Source organism: Lepisma saccharinum, chromosome 10 (assembly GCF_977018435.1).
Source record: "Lepisma saccharinum chromosome 10, izLepSacc3.1, whole genome shotgun sequence".
In the NCBI taxonomy this organism is placed as follows: Eukaryota; Metazoa; Arthropoda; class Insecta; order Zygentoma; family Lepismatidae; genus Lepisma; species Lepisma saccharinum.
This window is the reverse complement of record NC_139238.1, coordinates 30295403-30315412: the sequence shown is the minus strand read 5'-3', so window position 1 is coordinate 30315412 and position 20010 is coordinate 30295403. Positions and strand designations below refer to the sequence as shown.

The following is a 20010-nucleotide window of genomic DNA, read 5'->3' as shown; positions in this document are numbered from 1 at the left end:
TGCTGAAGTGTATTCATTTCAGCAAACAGATATACAAGGCAGCAGGTAACTTTCTTCCACACACACAATACTACACACATTTTACAATTCCAAATGGGAACTGACCACGCATAATCGCATCAAACTATCTTCAAAATATGGGAGCTGGAGACCGACAGCGGAACACCTAGCCTCTGAGGTGAAGCATACCCATCCAACTGAATTAATATAACTCAAATCAATGGTCTTAAACCACATGCTGATCTACTGTCGCTCTCTGGCTCCCTATGCACTATTTGTAGCAAGAAAATTGTAATATGCAGGGCGCGTGAGCTCTCAACACTATAGATTTCGGATCCCGAAATCCGGTATATGTTAAACAATGCATACAAACACACAAGACTTATATCGTATTTTAAACATATTCCAGCGAAGGTTCATGTAAAAAATGAAATGTATAGATGTATTAACATTGTACTGTACTAATACCAATGTAATTATACTCAATTATATTTGTTATATATTATGTTATTAAATATTATTGTAATTGTCAAATTTTTATTTCCAGATTTATGTAAAATGCAAATTTCAAATAAAGTAATGGAGCGTAACAATAACGGGGGAACCGTAAAACGAGCAACTGCCGTCCCAGTTTTTTTCACAGAGGCACTGGGACATGCGCATACCCTCGAATGTATGCGGGTGGAGGTTAGGATACATTCGGGGGTTCCCCCCTTATTGTCATCAAAGACGACCATTTACCTCTCCTATCGTGGAAATTGGGAAGAGTCACCAGCGTCCAGCCAGGAAGAGACGGCTTAGTGCGAGTGGCCACAGTGCATACAGCTTCAGGGATCTTCAAGAGATCGATTCACAAACTAGTTCCACTCCCTCAGTGCAATAAGGACGGAGATAAGTGAATTTAGTTGGTCAAACGTTGTTTGACCAAGAGGGGGGAATATGTCTCAAGTCATAATTGATATGTTCGATATTTTTAACAATAGATGTCAGGGGAATTCAGTTTTGTTTTATGCTTACTCTCGAACAAAGAGAGAGAGAGAGAGAGACGCTCAGTCAGTTCGCGAGACAATATGGCCGAGTGTGCGTGGTACTTTCATTCCGTCCATCGCGTTGCATTGCAGCAAGTTTGTATATACATGTAATCTTTTGTTTTAGTCAATATATCTTCGTTATTATCAGTGAGTGTCATTTGCAATCATCCGAGTCGAATCACCTATTGGAATTCAATATGGTCCTCCACTCCAGAGGTATGGGTTTGTGATAGCGACACGCAGTAAGTACTATCATTTTCTTTGGCGTGCATCGTACAAATTAGACAGACCCATCTCGGCCCAACAGGCAAGCACATTTTGGTTCAACAGTGGCCACACACAAAACATTCATTTTGGTCCAGTGACCGGACTCATTCAATATTTACTGATAGAGGAAATCACATTGTTTGATCTGAATTGTTACACAACAGCTTGTGTCAACAATACTGCACAGATTTCTTTGTTTCTTCAAACACAGTCATTCAGAACTGCACTGAAGACAATGAGACAAGAGTCGGGACCATCTCTCCTTCAAAGGGTTGAACTTGCATGTAAAATGCCCCTTCTTTCACAAAAATGTAGAAAAATCCATAAAATGACTTTTAAAAGGTCGATAAATGACAAATGGTTTAAAAAGTTTAAAAAATACCCTTTACTCCAAAAAGGGTTAAAAAATGCAAAAAAATGCCCTAACAAAGGCATCCCAATTAATTCACTTACATGTAAAACACATATCTATAAACTTATGCAATGTTTCTGCCTTACCAAAAAAAGATGCATTTGCATCAAAATCCTAGCCTTAATGATCAGCAAAGAAACAATGCATGTGTGTTTTTCTTATTATGCAGTGCTTTTCTATCATTCTATAACTTCAATAAACAGGACGAATGATTATTAGATGAGATGGTAAACTCCGCTCATATTAGAGTGATGTGATCAGCATGCTCTGGCTGCTTAGGAGGTTATTCTACAAGTGAAACTAAACACAAAAGTTCATGTGACGAAATGCCGAAAACGACACCCATTCGGAGTTATTGAAGTGGGAAAAAGTGGGGAAATTATGTTTACAAGGAAATAGTGGCACAACGGCCAACCATATGACCGCGGCGAAGGGCGTTCTACGAAGAAATGCGGCATGCTCTATTCAAAAAAGCACATGCCAGATGTGTGAAGTTGATGCGCAAGGGATTTCCCAAAGGAAGGGAATGCGTCTGTTGAAGTCATGGGGGTAGGGAAGGGTTTAGCGAGATGTGTTATCCACGGAAAGTGATATGTGGAGACTGACAACTAAGAAGAAAGCGAATATCCGTAGTGGACATCACCATTACGTAGAAAAAACAAAGATGGTGGTGGTGCTGCGCTAGGTTGCATATGTGTCGACATGTTCACTGTGTGCCGAGTGGAGGTGCCGAGGGAACCATATCACAGACGATGTTCAAACTGTCTGCCATTAACTTCCACGCAGAGATGACAACGCCGAATCAACGATTGTCTAGTGCAAGCAAACAACCCCGCGGTGTCTATCGTCGCTGCGGCGACATTAATGCGTGCAACGAGATCCTCGGCTGACACGACAGGTGTTTCGTATACGAAGCGTTTCATCTCTCCCCATAGAAAGAAGTCCAGGGGAGTGATGTCAGGCGATCTTGCTGGCGAAGGGCGTTCCACAAAGAAATGAGGCATGCTCTATTAAAAAAAAGCACATGGCAGATATGTGAAGTTGATGTGCAAGGGTTTCCTCAAAGGAAGCGAATGGATCTGTTGAAGTAATGGGGGGTAGGGAAGGGTTTTATGGAGTGATTAGCATGGGCCACGCGGGCGATGTAATGTGGGCAATGTGTTTGGTCGCGATGTTGTGTTGATATTTGTACGTAGAGTCCAGCACAGATATTTCTGCCGTGCGATGCGCGACAGAACTAAAGAAGCAGTGTTGCTAATGGAGCAGATAGAAAAATCGCTGCAGTGCGCCGATGCACAGCTGTTACGTACAACAAGGAAATTAGAGAATTCAGGTCTATCTAACGTTGAGTTTTAAACGTCATGCATTATACCAGGACTAGGATTAATATGTACTAACAAGTGGCTTTGTATGTAGCTACATACATATGGACTAAAAATTCGCAAAATATGAACTAACACATACGTAAAATTACCAAAAATGATGCAAAGAAGACTTCTTCATACGATTCCTTATTTGAGTGATTTCAAACAAAATAAAAAAATATTATTTTTCATTGCATTAATGCACTGGTGGCGTTCTAACTGTTCACTCCCAAAACCCGTATACACTGGTACGGAACTGCAACGGCAGATAACAACATGCCAACGTGTTAAACCGCGACAATATTGGACCACAACACTCCTCCTCAAGCAGTATTATTATTTCCTCTCTGTGATCGGCGAAAGTCGGTTACCTTTGTTCTACATTTACAAACGATGCCGGCTTCCACAACAATAACAAGTACATATACTGCCACTAGACTATAAGCTGCGCGGCTTTTTCTTTTGCTATGAATCAGGGCTGGCGCTAGTCATTTTGCCTCCCTGGGCGGTGGCGGTAGATGCCGCTCCATTTCGAACCCCCCGCCATTACGCAGCAACGGGAAATTGAAAATCAAAATATTCCTAAGTAAAACATCAAAATATAAAATAAATAATGAGACTTCTTATGCTATTTCAATACTATTAAGCGCAAAAGAATATCTCGCTCGACCACAGTTTTCAATAGGCTTATTTTTTCTTCTCTTAAAATTTTGCCGCCCTGGCCGGTGGCACGGTTCGCCCTCCCCTTCCGCCGGCCCTGCTATGAACTTGGTCACCCATCAAAGCATGGCAATTTTAACACAGAAAACAATATGCATCGCATTAAGCAGCAAAAATGACAGCCTCCTCTTCCTCCACCTAAATCCCATCTTTCGCAGCAAACGTCGCAAACTCTCTTGACTTCCCGCAAAATGTATGACGGCCTGTAATTTGACATGCAATTTTTTCAATGTCGGCACTTCATTTTCACGCAGAGCGTAGTCGTATATGCGCCTACGGATAACTTTTTCATCGAAAGCGTCCACTGACGATTTGGTCGCTGGTCTTTGTCGTTCTTTCCCGGGAGTGTGGAATGATGTGGAGGGGCCTTCTGACATCTCAAGAGATTGTCTTTCGTTCATGATAGCCCTGATTGTTCGTTCAGGAACTCCAGTCGCAGCCGCTGCTCTCTTGCCAAAATGCTGTATTGGGATGCTAACACCTTCACTGGCTTCCTCCTTCATGAACTCGTGCACGTTGCTTAGAATTTCCCAAGCTTGGCTATGCAAGGTTTTTGATTTCAACTTTGACAGAACTGGAGGCATTATGGAATTTAACGTTCATTAACAAACACACACTTTCACATACACACACGCAATACACGCACACAACGTCAAACCGGTAAAATACTTAGTATAAAATAAAAATATGGTGCTTCCAATAAAACAAAACTCACCGTCATTTTACCTGCCTTTCCCCTTCCGTGACAGAAATAGTGCTTCATTATTACAGTTGACAACACTAGTTACTAGCTAGCCAATGAACATGCACTGCATAAAAGAAGCAACCACTACGCCGTGCTATATTGCCACATTACCGTCCCTGCCGAACGGTGTGAACCGCGAGCTGGAGCGCTATTCAATTGTTTTCAATGATGTTTGCGCGAGTGTGTCCAGGAATGGAATGACAATATGGCAACAATAGCGAAGGTTTTCGAGCAGGGTAGAACACGTGATACTAAGTGAGAGGGAGACGAAACTAAAATTGGTATCTACGCAACGGCAAATTTATGTGTGTTGTACTCTACCCACAAGCAGAAAGGCCGAAGCGTGACCTTGACTTGAGCGTTTCCCGCTAGGGGCGCTAACAGAGTAGTTTTTTTTCCGGCAGGATAGTACTGGTCGCTGCCATTCGTGCTTCAAGTACTGCGATATCAGCATCACTGCGCATCAGGTTACCATCACACGTTTGCGGTTGAAAATGTACGAGTGGAAGGACGTGAACTTGACGAATTGGGCATTTTCTTTCTTGACACATAGTAGGCTACGTCAAGGATTGTTACACTTCGCAGAAGGATCATTGCAGCTGTAGAAACAGTTGATGCTGATATGCTGCAGCCTGTATGGGTAGAAGTGGAATATCGCCTTAACATCCTGAGGGCAACCAGAGGGGCACACGTTTAGGTGCACTCACATACAAAACAGAACGTATTGACTTGTAGAACATTTTGCAAAAAAAAACCTCACTACTCTACGTCATGTGGTTTCAGAGTTATGTTTGATTGTAATGGTAACTGGACTTTAGTGGAGTGCGTGAATTAACGGGGGGATGCCGGGATCCTCCCCTACAAAAAGTTTTATCCCTGGCAAAAAAAATATTATCCATACCAGGTATGTTTTTATCCCTCTCAAAGAAAATGAAATTGGTATGTAGTATACCACTTGTTAACTATGTAAAATACAGAATTGAAAAAACATGCATGCCTTTAATGGTCCAGTCATCGAAGATTTCCGTGCTGAATAGAATGCAGTAGTCTGGATTAAAGGACACCATGAACATGCCGCAAACTGACCATCACCGAGCCGAGACAAGAAAGAGCCAGTTCATCGCATTCCAGCACACTTAAGTTTTCATGGCATAGTGCTGATATTTTACATGTATTAAAGTGTTCAAAAGAAACTTGCAGGTGGGTTAGGTGGGCATATAGTTTAAACTTGACAATAGAAATTTGGTCAAGTTTTCGGTGCTACTAGTTCGAGAGCTCTTTGTTGTGTACGAGTTTGAGTTTTCTTAGAATGTAAATACACTGTTTCCAAATCAAGCCAAAAAAATGTATTAAATAAGATGTAATGACTCAGGTTAGAGCCAATATTCTTAGATACTTAGAACCGCAAGGCAATATTTTTGTTTACTGACCGGTAACATATTTAAATTTGCATACCCCAAAAAATCTACCTTCTGAAATGGCATCACAAATAAGCCACTGAGGGGCACCCCCCCCCCCGCGCAAAAAGCATAAAGCTTAATTCGCACAGTGCTTTAGGGACACCCTGTATTTCTATATCGTGCCTGAATTTAGACTATATTTATGTACATATGTATTTCGCATGTTTTGGCTACATAAAATGCATGGTTTTTAGCAATGAGCTGTTGCGAAATATGTGTAGTTACAATTATGACCTCGGAAATTGTCATGTAGACTTGCTGCCTCGCAGGCATTAATTTATCGCGAGAGCTTTTTAATGACACTTCGAACACACACACACACACACACACACACATAAAAAGAAGTCACGTAGCTTAAATTCTGCAACATACTCATCGACTCTCCTGCCCCGAGTGACCTTGAAAGGTTCCAGCCAATCTCGCATTGTCTTAGGCAGAAAGATATTCTCGTGGGAAAAAGTTACGCAAGCATGGAATGAAGAGGCCAACCGGTTTATCCACCACACATTGGGCACCACGAAGGTGTAATCTGCGATCGCATCAGCCAAGATGAAGGTGCTTATCATCTACGTTGGTTTCATCGTCGCTGCAAATGCTTACAGCATCGGTGAGTATCATTTCTTTATAATGTTTACCTTTCGTCATTGTGGGCTGAAGATTGGACAGAATCAAGGTGCAAATGAACAGTGGAGGGTACCATAGTAATTAAAGATCTTGTTGCCCTTCCCATCAGCTATATAACAATTGCTCTTGAAACACAATCAAATATACACATTACTTGCAAATAAAATATGAATTAATGTTTTCAAACTCCTTGACGACATATCGAACGGATGCGAAACTAACCTTATTCCCCAAAAATTCTAAGCAATATTTAAATTATTTTTATTTTGTGACAAAAAACGGTAATGCATTATCTAACTTATTGCCAAAAAAAATACTAAGCAATATTGAAATAATTATCAATAGTTTAATAAACTTCCTATATCAGAAACCTATTGAACAACAGCGAAAGCAAAGAACATGATGCTTCATGCGAATGCTCTAGTAGGAATTATAAGCAGATGTAATTTTTTGGATTTTGGAATATCATAGCTGTTTTTCCAAAGGACAGGGGATTCCGAAGAAAGCTGCCCTCGCGTCGGCCAAAGGTCCAACCGAGCCTTCCACCATGTGCGATGTGATTTTTATTTTATATATATATACGGTATTGTATATCACGGCATGCACTGAAATTCCTTTCATACTCGTACCCGATCATGCCCATCCCTCTCGAATTATAAAATGTTATAAATAATGTGATCCTATAAAAACCTACGAAAATAACATTGACGACTTTTCAGATTTTACAAGAATTTCGATATTTTTTTTCCTTGCAATATGAATGGTTGCGGTCAGCAATATTTGGAAATTTTAGTTTTTAACCATTGATGCAATGCTAACAGACGTAATGATTTAGTCGTGATAGACCATTCTCTATATTCCTGCCCGACATTTTTTTTTAACTGCAGTCGTGATGCGAAAATACCTCACGGGTAAAAATCATTAATTTTCGATGATTTCTGCATTGCACTGCATGTGTCTGAAACTTCTCAGAAGTTATTCCAGAAATGCATGAACAGTCACGTAAGGTGAAAATGGTGTGTGAATTCAAGATTTTAAATTTTTCGTGAAATTTCGAAATTTTCCAGTCCCGCACAGCCCTAATATATACACATATCAGTGGCGTATGCTGGATCAAAGATATGAACTATCTCGCTATGTCCAGATGAAATAGGTCACAAGTAAAGCTACCCAGACAGTTAATACAGAATCAGTGGGCTCGTGTACATTCTTATCTCCCGATGAGGTAGTGGTAATGTCGTCGACTTGTAATCAAAGGGTCCCGGGTTCGATACCCGGTGGAGGCACACATTGGTTCGGATCCCACTTTAAAGTGTATTTCCAGTCCCGATTAGCCTTACTGTGCATAAAGTGTACACCAACTCAATCAATTATGAAAAACTGACGATGAAACATTAAGAGTGGACCAGGCTTTATTGACAAGTATAATTTCAGTGCATGCGGCGAGATTGAAAAAAAATGCACATCGCTCTCGGTGGTATCGAGATTGAGGGGTAAATTTTCACATGACAAATTGATCCGTGAATTACGGCATGAACATACTGACATCATTATTTAATTACTGATATGTGGGACCTTCAGTTACTGTTGTTATAGCGGCTAGATCTACGAATATAGAAATGCGTAAACAAGAGCAATTCTCTTGATTGTGATTAAGATGTGTTTATTTTGTTTTGATAAATGCTACAGACTAATAATATGAGTATGTATGAAGTAACTAATAAGGTAAATTCTGTGAAAAATAATACATGCTTTACTCATTAACAAATTAAGAGTAATTATTAATGACAATGCTGAGACGCACTGGTCTAGTCAGTCTGCCTGCGTGGCGGAGTGTTACCGCAGCGCGCTACGAAGTCAGGGGCCCTGGGTTCGAATCCCGGTTAGGACAAGGATGTTTGAATTTGTCGGGGGGATACTACCGCATATGGGGTATTATTTTTTTTAAAAAAACTCGGTAGGGTGTCTTACTGCCACGCGGGAACCCCGGGTTCGATTCTCGAGGTGGGTGATCAAAGGTCGGAAATTTTCCGGTCTTGTCCTCATAAATCGGTTCTGGGGCTCATCCAGCCTCAAATCAATGGATACCTGGGGCAACCCTGGGGCATAAAGAAGGCCGGAGCATGGTGCTTATCACATGACCATTAAAATGACCTAGGTCGATTGATTGATTGATTGAGTTAGTGTTTTAAGTTCACTTCATGCGCAGTAAGGCTAACCGGGACTGGACCTTGCTGTGTGGTTCTTACGCACACAGCTGGAAATTGGAAAGTACGAATTTATTTATTTGTAAATGCTCTGGTCTAGGTTGATTTTGGCCGGTAATCGGGGAAGCCAACGGTTGGGCTCTCTCCTCAACGGCTTCCCTGTTTGAAAGGTAACAATAGGGCGTTGCCCCGGCGATTTGGGGGTGGGTCGTTTGTCGGAGGTATAAATACCGGGTTCCGACTTTGTTACGCTCACTCATATTCTCATATCGTGGGAAGTTGCCGGTTCTCAGATGCTCCGATACAAGGCCCGATGATTGAGGCAGTTTTTATGGATGCATAGATATGTACGTACAGAGAGTGAGCGCCGAATGTTTAGGGACCTCTGCGTGATAAACAGCGGGGGCGGGTTAGCGCTATGGTAAATATTGCGCTCGTAAAGTGAAGTCCTAAGAAGTGCAATTCTCTGTGCTTTGAGGCAAAAGGCAAACGGGAGCAGTTGGCATTAAATGATCTAACATTATTTGATCCGATATGCGACAAGTTTGCTGAAATAACTTTAATTTCTCATAAAATTATAACGCCTTTTCCTGTAACGGTACTGTGCCAAACTTAGGGAGGGGTAACTTATATTCCCTGAGAAGACGCTCTCCCATGTCTTCTTCCTTGTAAACCCCAACCAGCTGATGACCCCGGCTACTCTCGCCTGCCCGCGTTGTCGCTCGATCCCCGGTACTTAATGCCAATTCCCGCAATCGATCATTTACATTTTCTGTGCTCAGTTCTCTTTCCTCTGACCACCCCAATGCCGTGCGAAGCAACGCCGCGTCTATATTTCCTGGCGCCTGAGCCATATTGAGTCTTGAACGTACCTGAGAACGCAATGCCATAGAGTACATGCAGTCCGTCGTCGAGAAAGTATGGAGCGCAACCTTGAATTCAACAAATTCAATATTGTATACGGCAACGAGCTTCTAGCAGTGGCGGTCCCTCCATGGAACAGAGGGAACAGGCTGTTCCCTCGTATTTGTCGCCCTTTTCAACCACTTACAATTAGCTATATATTAACATAATAAGAACGTTTCTTTCTCGCGAAATCAACGCTTCCAAAAGTAACACTTGAGGAGAAGCTTTCATCCTGGCTTGACCTTTGTTTACATGTACCCTCCTCCACCCGCGTCGTTTCACCCTACTCGTCTACTGCTGACCCGAGTATTTACGAACACGCGCGAAGGTAAATGACCCACCGCGGAAGCTGAAGCTCCAAGCTGTTCCCACGATAGATATAGTGAATTCGCTTTTCTTCGTGTTTTTCCTGATTTGTGGAATTTAACCTCCTGCTAGTGATAGTTTTGATTGTGGTAAGTCAATAACATTCTAATCTCATTACAAACTTGTGTCTAACATTCCTAACGAACTAGAAAAATCGTCTACCGTGTAAGTGCCTGTTAAATCCTTCGAAATAAGCTGGCCATGGAACAGCTCGCATCCACCTGTTCCGCCAAATCTAACCCCGAAGTTCCAACGCGAGCAGCGGTAGGACAAGAAAGCAAGGGTCTCGAGTGTTGTGTGATAGATCAGCTGAAGGCGAAAGCTTTCAGTTCATTGAAGTTTTCAGAAAAGACAGCGGTCCTTTTATATGGCAAACCGACACCTGATCTATGTGAAGTAAAAACTAAAACGAAGTCATACACAAGACATTTTCAAACTAGCTATTATAGCTCTGTAAAATGGTTAACCGGATGTTCGTCCAGCGGCAAATTATATTGTTGGCCTTGTTTGTTGTTCGTTAGTGAGAAGGGGGTCTGGAACGGTACGGGGTTTTGTGACATTAATAATTTCCACAAATCTAGCGGACGTCATGAAAAGAGTCAGAGCCATCTGCATGCCATTACTGCATTAAAAACATTTGGATTCACAAGAATTGATACGCAACTCGATGAGCAACGTCGTCATGATGTAGCCATCCATAATGAAAATGTAAAAAAGAATAGGCAGGTGTTGGGACGTTTGATAAATGTCACTTGTTTTTTATCAAAACAGGAATTGTCATTCAGAGGTCACGATGAAAGCAATACTTCGCTTAATAAAGGGAATTACATCGAACTAATAAATTTGATTGCGGAATATGATGAAAGGCTTTCAAACCACTTGTCTACCGCAAAGACATTCACAGGAATGTCCAACAGAATTCAGAACGATATGATTAATTCTGTAGCGGAAGTTATGTTTAATGAAATAAAAAGGGAAATTACCCAAACTCCATTTGTTGCGATATTAATTGATGAAACTACGGACATTGCAAGCAAGTCTCAACTTTCAACAATGATGCGCTATGTGACGAACAATGGCAAGGTTGAAGAACGTTTCTTGGGCTTTACGGATGTGAGTGGAGATAGGTCTGCAGCGGCTTTAGCTGAACATGTGTTTGAATGTCTGCTCAAATACGGCATCGGTCCAAATAAACTGGTAGCCCAGACTTACGATGGAGCTGCAGTAATGTCTGGAGAATTAAGCGGCTTGAAATCGCGTGTGAGACAGAATTATCCAGATGCTCTGTTCGTACGTTGTTTTGCGCACAGACTTAATCTGGTTCTTTCACAAGCCATAAACAATTCCAAGGACTGTAAGATATTTTTCAAAACAATAACTGGGTTCTCAGCATTTTTTTCAAAATCTTCGAAAAGATCGCATGCTTTAGATAGAGAGGTAAAAAAAACGACTTCCCAAAGTTGCACCCACAAGATGGAATTTCAATTCTAGAATCGTTCAAACAGTTTTCGAGCATCAATTATCATTGGAAAATTTCTTTCAAAACATTATTGACAATTCTGATGAATGGGACACTGAAACATATCTTACTTCTCGGGGGTTTCTGGCTTCACTTCAAGATTTCGATTTCTTATTTCTCTTAGAAATGTTCAATGAACTCTTCTCTATCACTGACACTCTCTTTGAGATTCTGCAAAAGAAAGCAATGGATATCAATTACTGCTTGCACAAAATATCTGAATTTAAAGTTATTATTAATGGAAAGAGGGCAGATTTCGACATATTTTGGGAGAAGATACGAGATAGTCATGAACTACCACCAAAAAGAAGGAGAACAAGCGATCTTGATGTGAAGACAAGTTATGTAAGGCTATATAACGAAATAGTAGATAACATTGCACATCAAATCTCTGAAAGATTTCGAGAATTAGGAAAACTTCAGTTTCTAGAACTTGTTGACCCAAGCAAATGGAGCGAACATAAAAAATGTTTTCCTGAAAGTGCATTCCATTCTTTAAAGGAGACATATGGCCAGCATTTTGATTTTTCCCGCTTGCGTAGTGAACTTATTGCATCCTACAATATAGAAGACTTCAGTGGGAAAAGTGTGTCGGAAGCAACTACTTTCTTGAAAACAACTGAGCTGAGTGAAGATGGTTTTCCAGAACTTTGCACCCGGTTGCCTTTTGCCCAAAACACAGAGAATTGCACTTCTCAGGACTTTTCTGTACGGGCGCACTATTTACCATAGCGCTAACCCGCCCCCGCTGTTTATCACGCAGAGGTCCCTAAACATTCGGCGCTCACTCTCTGTACGTACATATCTATGCATTCATAAAAACTGCCTCAATCCATCGAGCCTTGTATCGGAGCATCTGAGAACCGGCATCTTCCTGCGATATGAGAATATGAGTGAGCGTAACAAAGTCGGAACCCGGTATTTATACCTCCGACAAACGACCCGCCCCCAAACCACCGGGGCAAGGTCCTATTGTTACCTTTCAAACAGGGAAGCCGTTGAGAGAGCCCAACCGTTGGCTTCCCCGACTACCGGGCAAAACGCAACCTAGGCCAGAGCATTTGCAAAGAAATAAATTCGTACATATATACTTTCCAATTTGCAGCTGTGTGCGTAAGAAATACACAGCAACCTACAATTTCAAGTGGGATCCGGACCACTATGTGCCTCCACCGGGTATCAAACCCGGGACTCCTTGATTACAAGGCGGCGACGCTACCACTGTTCCATTGGGACCTAGGTCGAGAATGTGTGGAAGTGGCGTATGCTGAGTTCAAGATCTGCGCTATCTCATCATAGTGTAGTGTTCGAATTTGGGGGGGAAATGTGCTGAAGGGGGATGGATCTTCCCCGTTAACGTTTTTGGAATAAAAATTGATTGCGACAATGACATAATACTACTAATAATAACAATAACCTATTATTATTATCTTGAATATGCTAATGAATTATGGTTTCTGACAGCTACCAGTCACCTTCAAAAAGTTAAATCAGTTCAAAAACATTTTATCAGGTTATTATGCACAAAGTTTTTAAAAAAAAAACTATGACGAACATTAAGGTGAATGGTTAAAACAGTTGAATATGCTTACCTTAGAAGAAAAAAGCAAAATGAAAAGGATAAATTTTGTAGAGAAGATCTTAACTTTCCAAGTTGACAGTGAATGTGTTTTGAGTAATATAGCTTATAAAATTCCCAGATATTACCATAGATATATCTCAATTCTTACATGTCTAAATAAAGCCAGAGGTTTAGTAGCTGATCTTGTTGAAACCTACAGTTTGAAATTATGATGATGTATAACATTGTAGGATGCACTGTTTTTTATAATTAGGTATTCAATTTATAATTTTGTATAACCAATTTTGACATAATGTTGTACCTGGTTAACTTAAATAAATATTATTATTATTAGAACAATATACAGTTAATTGCACAATATAGTATAATAATAAACAATTATTAGTATTAGAGATATAATAGATCTCGTTGAAAACTGCAACTTGAAGTGTAAATATGCTGCTCTCACTATGTTATTCCACAGCTTACGTATTTTACAAAACCATCAGCCTTGAACCTCAGACGTTACTACCGCATAATCTGCTACAGTGGAGCAGTCTAACCAAAATATACACATAGCAGACCTCCTGCATTTGGGAACAGTTTTGCCTCCGTTTTGCTTGACAACAAAGCTACAGCTTTCGAGTGGTCCTCAAACGTCAATCAATGCAAGACGTCAAACTTCTCGTCCACACGTAATGTTTTGTTTAATCCGTCTGGCATTATCATGCAAGCGTGACGACAAAACGCCACATGTGGACCAGGCTTCATACTTTAAAAAATTGCGTCACGCAAGAAATTTGCACGTCACAAATTTATATAAATATTATAATTTTGTTTCTATTTTCCTAGTGGTGGAACTGCAAAAATAACCGCTTATTTTGTTATTTCTTACCTGAAAAATACAACTGGGCTCTAGTTACTCATTTCAAAATGTTAACTAGTTATACTTACTGTAACTCGAAACAGCAACTGTTACTTCCAAATACTGTTGTTCTCTACACTGGCGTACGCAGGATTTTTCTTTTTTTTGGGGGGGGGGGATTTATAGCTGCTTTTTACGGGAACGGTGCACACAATAAAATATTTCGTATACAGTATTTAAAACTTTCTACTCACAAAAATGGCAATTGTGGTAATTTTGAAGGGGTTCGGCATTTACAGCTCTGATTCTTCCCAATTCTTCACTGCTTTTATAAGAAAAATTTTAATTTTCTAAAAAAAAAAATGAAAAAAAATCGGAGTGGGCTATAGCCCAATCAACCCCCTCTGCCTACGCCAGTGGTTCTCTAAATATTTGTAAAGAGAAGACTTACCGTGAAGCTGTTGTTATATTTTGAAAACAGCGAAATAATGCTACAACCGGTTAATGTGGAATAAATTCTTAATGAATATAACGTTTTAGAAAGAACAGATTGGGTCTTCGAACCGAGAAATATTTTATTCTTGTCCAAGGTTCGGTGAAAGCATTACGTTTACGTTCTTGAAATGATTGTGGAACAATTTTTAATAAGCAGTTACAAAGTATCCCATGCTAAGGATTAATAATGGAGGCCATTTGCAACAATTCTCCAAGGTAAACGTCTTTTTTTTCGTGTGTTGCACGATATTAAGCAACCAGCCTTTGTTCTGACGTTAAATGGTGGAAAAGGATGTTCTCGAAGCATAATCGCTTGGCATCTACAGGGCCGGATAAGGTGTGTGCTATTGATGCTGCAGCATTAGGCCCATTCCTGAAATAGGCACAGATGAAAACAGACGAGAATTTTCCGAAAGCTGAACAGTTTTCTTTTGCTACATTAACCTGAAAATAAATCTTAGAATGAAATTTGGAGACCCAATTTTTGGACGCCTAGGCACAGCGTTACTTATTATACAGTTACTATTATACTTTGCGCTGTGACGTAACTATTACGTCGTTGTGTTTATTGTCCACAGAAGATTCCAAGTTAATGCTATCACTTTTACGTTAAACAGTTTACAGTAATTTAACTGGTTGTTTTGCGATATCTTGGCGATTGTTGCCACTTTATTATTGTTCGGTAAGTGCAACGTAGTAAATTTTTCACCTTGAAAGTTAGTTGTACAGAAATCAATTTCCTTGTTAGGTTTTGACGTGACCTCACATTGTGATGTTGTTCGTACTGTTTCGCGCACGCTCACTATGGCGTCTCAACTCAGTGGGTGGGATAAAGCGAAAAAGAAAAGGAAACAAGCAGCAGAACAAGAAAAGCTTTTGGCGAAAATTCCAAAATTGAGTTCATACTTCGGAGTACGAACATCTTCGTCTCAATCGTCTGCGTCGGATGCGATTGAGAGTTCGAGTGCTCCTGAAGGCCAAACCAAGCAAGATGGACCTGTCGAGGCAAGAGAGAATAAAGAGCGGGAAAGTTCAGGGGAGAGAGAAGAGGTGAAAGGAGACGCTATCGCTGAAGCACTATCTAGCACCGACGCTGGAGAATTTCACCAATGATTTGGGACAGTGGGGTCAAATCAACGATGACGCTCGAGAATATTGGGCCAAGAAAGGTCCAAAAGACTGCCAACACACTGAATCGAAGTTTGAAGGAAGTGCCAGACGAGTCGTTCCAACGTCGATGCACACAGACTTTCTTCGTGCGTACCCATCCGCTCAATGGCAAAAAATCCTATAGACAATGGTTGTACTAGTCGCCTTCGACAGGGAAGATGTTCTGCTTTGCATGCAAATTGTTCGGCGGCAGTGCTGTTCAAGCGACCAAGTTCGTTTCTGGCGGTTTTGACATCTGGAGGGCAGGCGAATCCAGAATAAAAATGCATGAAAGCCGCGATTGTCATCGCGAGGCTATGTTGTCCTTTGTGATCCGACAGAGGGAAGCCGGTCGTGTTGACTACCTAGCCGCTAAACAGGTGGAGGAAGAGCTGTGTTACTGACTCCAGATTGCGAAGCGGCTCATCGACACATTGATATTCCTAGCTGAGCGTGGTGTTGCTATAAGGGGCGCGGATGAGATCATAGGTTCCGCTCATAATGGTAACTACTTTCGTATCATTGAGCTGATGGCAAAGTATGATACTTTGCTGGCTAGCCATATTAGAAACTATGTCAACCACGGGAAAGGTCACGTTTCCTATTTGTCATCCACAATATGCGATGAACTGGTGAAGCTCGTTGGACGAAAGGTGCACGACACCATCCTGAAAGAAGCCAAGGAAGCGAAGTATAGCTCTGTCTCCATTGACTCGACGCCTGACGTATAACACCTCGATCAGCTAACGATTGTTATCCGGTACGTTCTGCCCCATGGCCCAGTTGAACGGTTCCTGACATTCATGCCTATGATGAGACACACGGCGGAGCAGATGGCTACCATACTTCTGAACTTTCTGAAGGAAAAAGTCTTGGATATTACTAACTGCAGAGGCCAGTCCTATGACAATGCATCAAACATGCCAGGACGGTACAATGGTGTACAGTCAATTGTGAAGCGAGAATGTAAATACGCCGCTTTTATTCCATGCTTCAACCACAGCCTAAACCTGGTAGAACATCAGGCTGTTGAAAGGTGCAGTGGCTGTACCCAGTTTTTTTTATTTTGTCAATGGACATTATGTTTTCCTGTCTGACTCAACATATCGCTGGCAGCAAGTAAAGAATCGCTGTAGCCTGACGCTCAAGGGTTTGCCTGAAACACGATGGTGTGAACGTGTAGATAATGTCAAAGCGCTGAAGGGTGGAAGAGCCTTCAGGAAGTCCTGGATGAGCTTTCAGCAGATATGGAGCAGAAGGCAGATACGAGAAACCAGAGCGAGGGATTTTCACGCAGGATGAACGAACTTGAGACAGGAGTTATGGCAACTGCCTGGAACGATATCCTTGGCCGTCTCAACAGTACGAGCATTAGCCTACAAGATCCTACAGTCAGCCTGAACACGGCAACTGGCTTGATGGCATCACTGGTCGACACGGTTCAGTTTGCACGGGATAGATTTGACGTGTATGAGCAGATGGCGACCGAAAAGGTTCAACACTTCGAATACAAAGATGAGCGAAAGCGAAGCAGTTCCCGGGGTCTACTACGTGGATGTGAGGTTGACATTTGTGTGCCTTATCAGGAGGCCATCTCTTACAACTCTTATGTTACAGTAGAAATGAAAATTGGGTGAATGCAGGGTACTGTTTCCAGAGGGGATAACGGATCCATGCTCTGGTTGCTAATTTTTTGGCACAGGAGGGAGACTATAGCCACATGTAATTAATCCCAATGACTACTCAACAGTTGTTACTGGAATTTCTTGCCTGGAAAATTTTCAGATACGACACTAGGAAAAGAGGTTTGTATGGTCTACCCATAACTCACGGATACCACTTACACTGCAGTGAAAAAGTTTGTCAACGTTTGTTTAAACCCCATTTTATGCCACGGATAGGCCACGGTTTGGGAAACTGAGTTTGCGGCGGGACTTGATATGCCAAGGTACTAGCGCACACTAGCCGGCAACTTCCGTGAAAAAGTGCTTCAAAGTTTCGAAGCTTTCCAAGTATCTCTCAAGAGGAGAATATATTGACGGAAGTACAAGTGTCCCTGTGGCCCCGGGGAATGTTCTGGGTTCGATTCCCTTGCTATGGACCCAACATTCATCTATTATTTCGAGCAACTATTTTATTTATTGCGAAAATCTTTCTTTATTTTCTGTGCAAATTGTCTAGAAATTTTGTTTCCCTTGATTTTACGATAATTACAACTCTGGATCGTGTATAGAATTTCAAAAAGGAAATAAAAGCATTAATTGTGAATATTATTCTTGTGTTTAGTTTCTGGAAGGGTATACGTTTTCTCTAAAAATAAAACATATACCCTTCTCTAAACATATTATTTTGTCGATCTTTAGCACGTTGATAATAAAAGGTGCAAATGTTTGTACAGTCCTGTTATAAAAAATTGTCGCATGGAACGTTTCTAACAAGGGAGGTCGTCTAAGTGTCCCCTTCCGATTTCCATGAAACGTGGCAGGTGTATAGAGGGACCCAAAGGAAGAAATGCGTGTTTTTTTTTGTTTTGGCTAAAATACTGTTTTAGGGGGCAAAACCCCACTCAAATGTGAAGATGAGGACAAATTGAAGTGGGTATGTGACCCCGAAACCAAGTAAATACGGCATAGGAAGAACACGCACATATAATGGGAACACACACAACACAGAACTGTAGAAATGTTGGTACCAAACCCAGTGCAATTGTAGAGATATGCCGAATTCATAGACATCGTTGTTCCCGGATAGATATGGGCATATCAATAGACGGACCAGAGGAGGGTAACGGAGCGTCAAAATAGCCGCACACGGGAACCATAATCATATCAAGCATGACCTTGATATCATATAGGTGATATCCATAGCCAAGGACACAAGAGAATAGTTCCATAGATGAATACACAGCATGTATAAAACATTTATTATCACCAGGAAGTAACACGAAACAACGTTATGGTAACCGATCTGCCAACACAATGTAAAGACAATCACCCATCCATCACATTGAAAACAGCTCCCATTGTTGCTTCCACGGTGTCAATGTACATACTCGTCACAGTAATGGTACTCCTCAAAAAATGATTTAAACATAATGTTCGGTTACACCATGCACATCTGATTACTGCCACTGCACCACAAACATCACGTATCGGATTACTGTCACCACCAAAACAGAATACCACCGGATTCTCAAATGGGGGTGGCCTTTCGGGAAGATACCCACTCTTATACCATGCGCACTGGAAGAAATGTCGGAATCTGGGTGAGGACAGCTGATTATGTGTGAGGGAGTGTGGTTTGATAGGTGGAGATTAATGTCACTGTGTAGTAACAGGACAAGATCAAAAAACCGTCGCACGAATTTTTTCCAAATCCTAAATCCATACACATCTAATGGTTGGAGAGTGCCAGTCAATCCTTTAGGTATTGTCAACAGAGTAATGTTTTTGTCCCGTAGTGTCACCTCTCGCATAACAATATCACTATGTCTACTCCACGAATCCAATAGCAGAGCACCAAAATAACCTGTGTTTGGGACGTACAGCTTCTTCAGCCAGGTCTTAAAGTGATTTGTTGTCAGTTTCCCCGATGTTGAGGCTGCAATGATCACATTTGCTGGACGGTCGGTTGACATAGGGTCCAAATGTACCTCCAGGTTCCTTCAGAACAACAAAAAGAGAAGACAACACCTCTCCCGGGGCCGAAATAATTGGTTGAATGTTGTAGGTGTGTGTTATGGATGCAACAGATTGCACGATAGTTTCCCTTAATAGCTAGGGTGCGACCACTGTGTATTTCTAAATTGAAACCACTTTGATCAGAGTTAAACACATTTGCGACAGAGTACTGTGCAATACATGATTTACAGTATCCACAAAGCCGTCACGTTCGTTCTGAACATGTGCCCCCTTGCCAGCAGATGTGCGTGTAATGAATTTGGTGACCTTCCAGGACACGATGTTATGTGCTTTCTTGAATTTCCAAAGCCAAAACCGTGACGTTGTAAACCGAGAAACGTCCAATTCAGCTTTAGCTTGCAGATCCCATCTCCGAATATCAAAATCATGGATTGCAACCTGTGCTTGCACGGCATCACTAAGTTTTCTAAAACGTATTTGGAAACCTGACACAGCTCTTCTATCAGTGTTCCTCCTGCACGTTCCTGCTCTTCCCATCTTCGTAGTTGCCGTGTTGAGATAATCTTCTTACACCAGTGGCGTAGCGTGATTCTATGAAAGGTGTAAGGCTTCCTTAGATAAACCTGATCTGAATATTGGATAAAGAAAACCCAACAAACGAATTTATATATACTAAAT

The 20010-nt window shown here is 41.3% G+C and overlaps 1 protein-coding gene across 1 annotated transcript in view; it reads left to right on the top strand.

Annotated features, from left to right (window-relative positions):
- Positions 1–6470: 6470 nt before the first annotated feature.
- Positions 6471–20010, top strand: part of LOC145994294 (uncharacterized) — a 68621-nt gene continuing 55081 nt past the window's right edge. Inside the window, exon 1 of the mRNA XM_083130398.1 lies at positions 6471–6606. Within this exon, the coding sequence (XP_082986524.1) occupies positions 6549–6606 (58 nt within the window). The 5' untranslated portion in view covers positions 6471–6548. The remainder of the gene's footprint in view (positions 6607–20010) is intronic.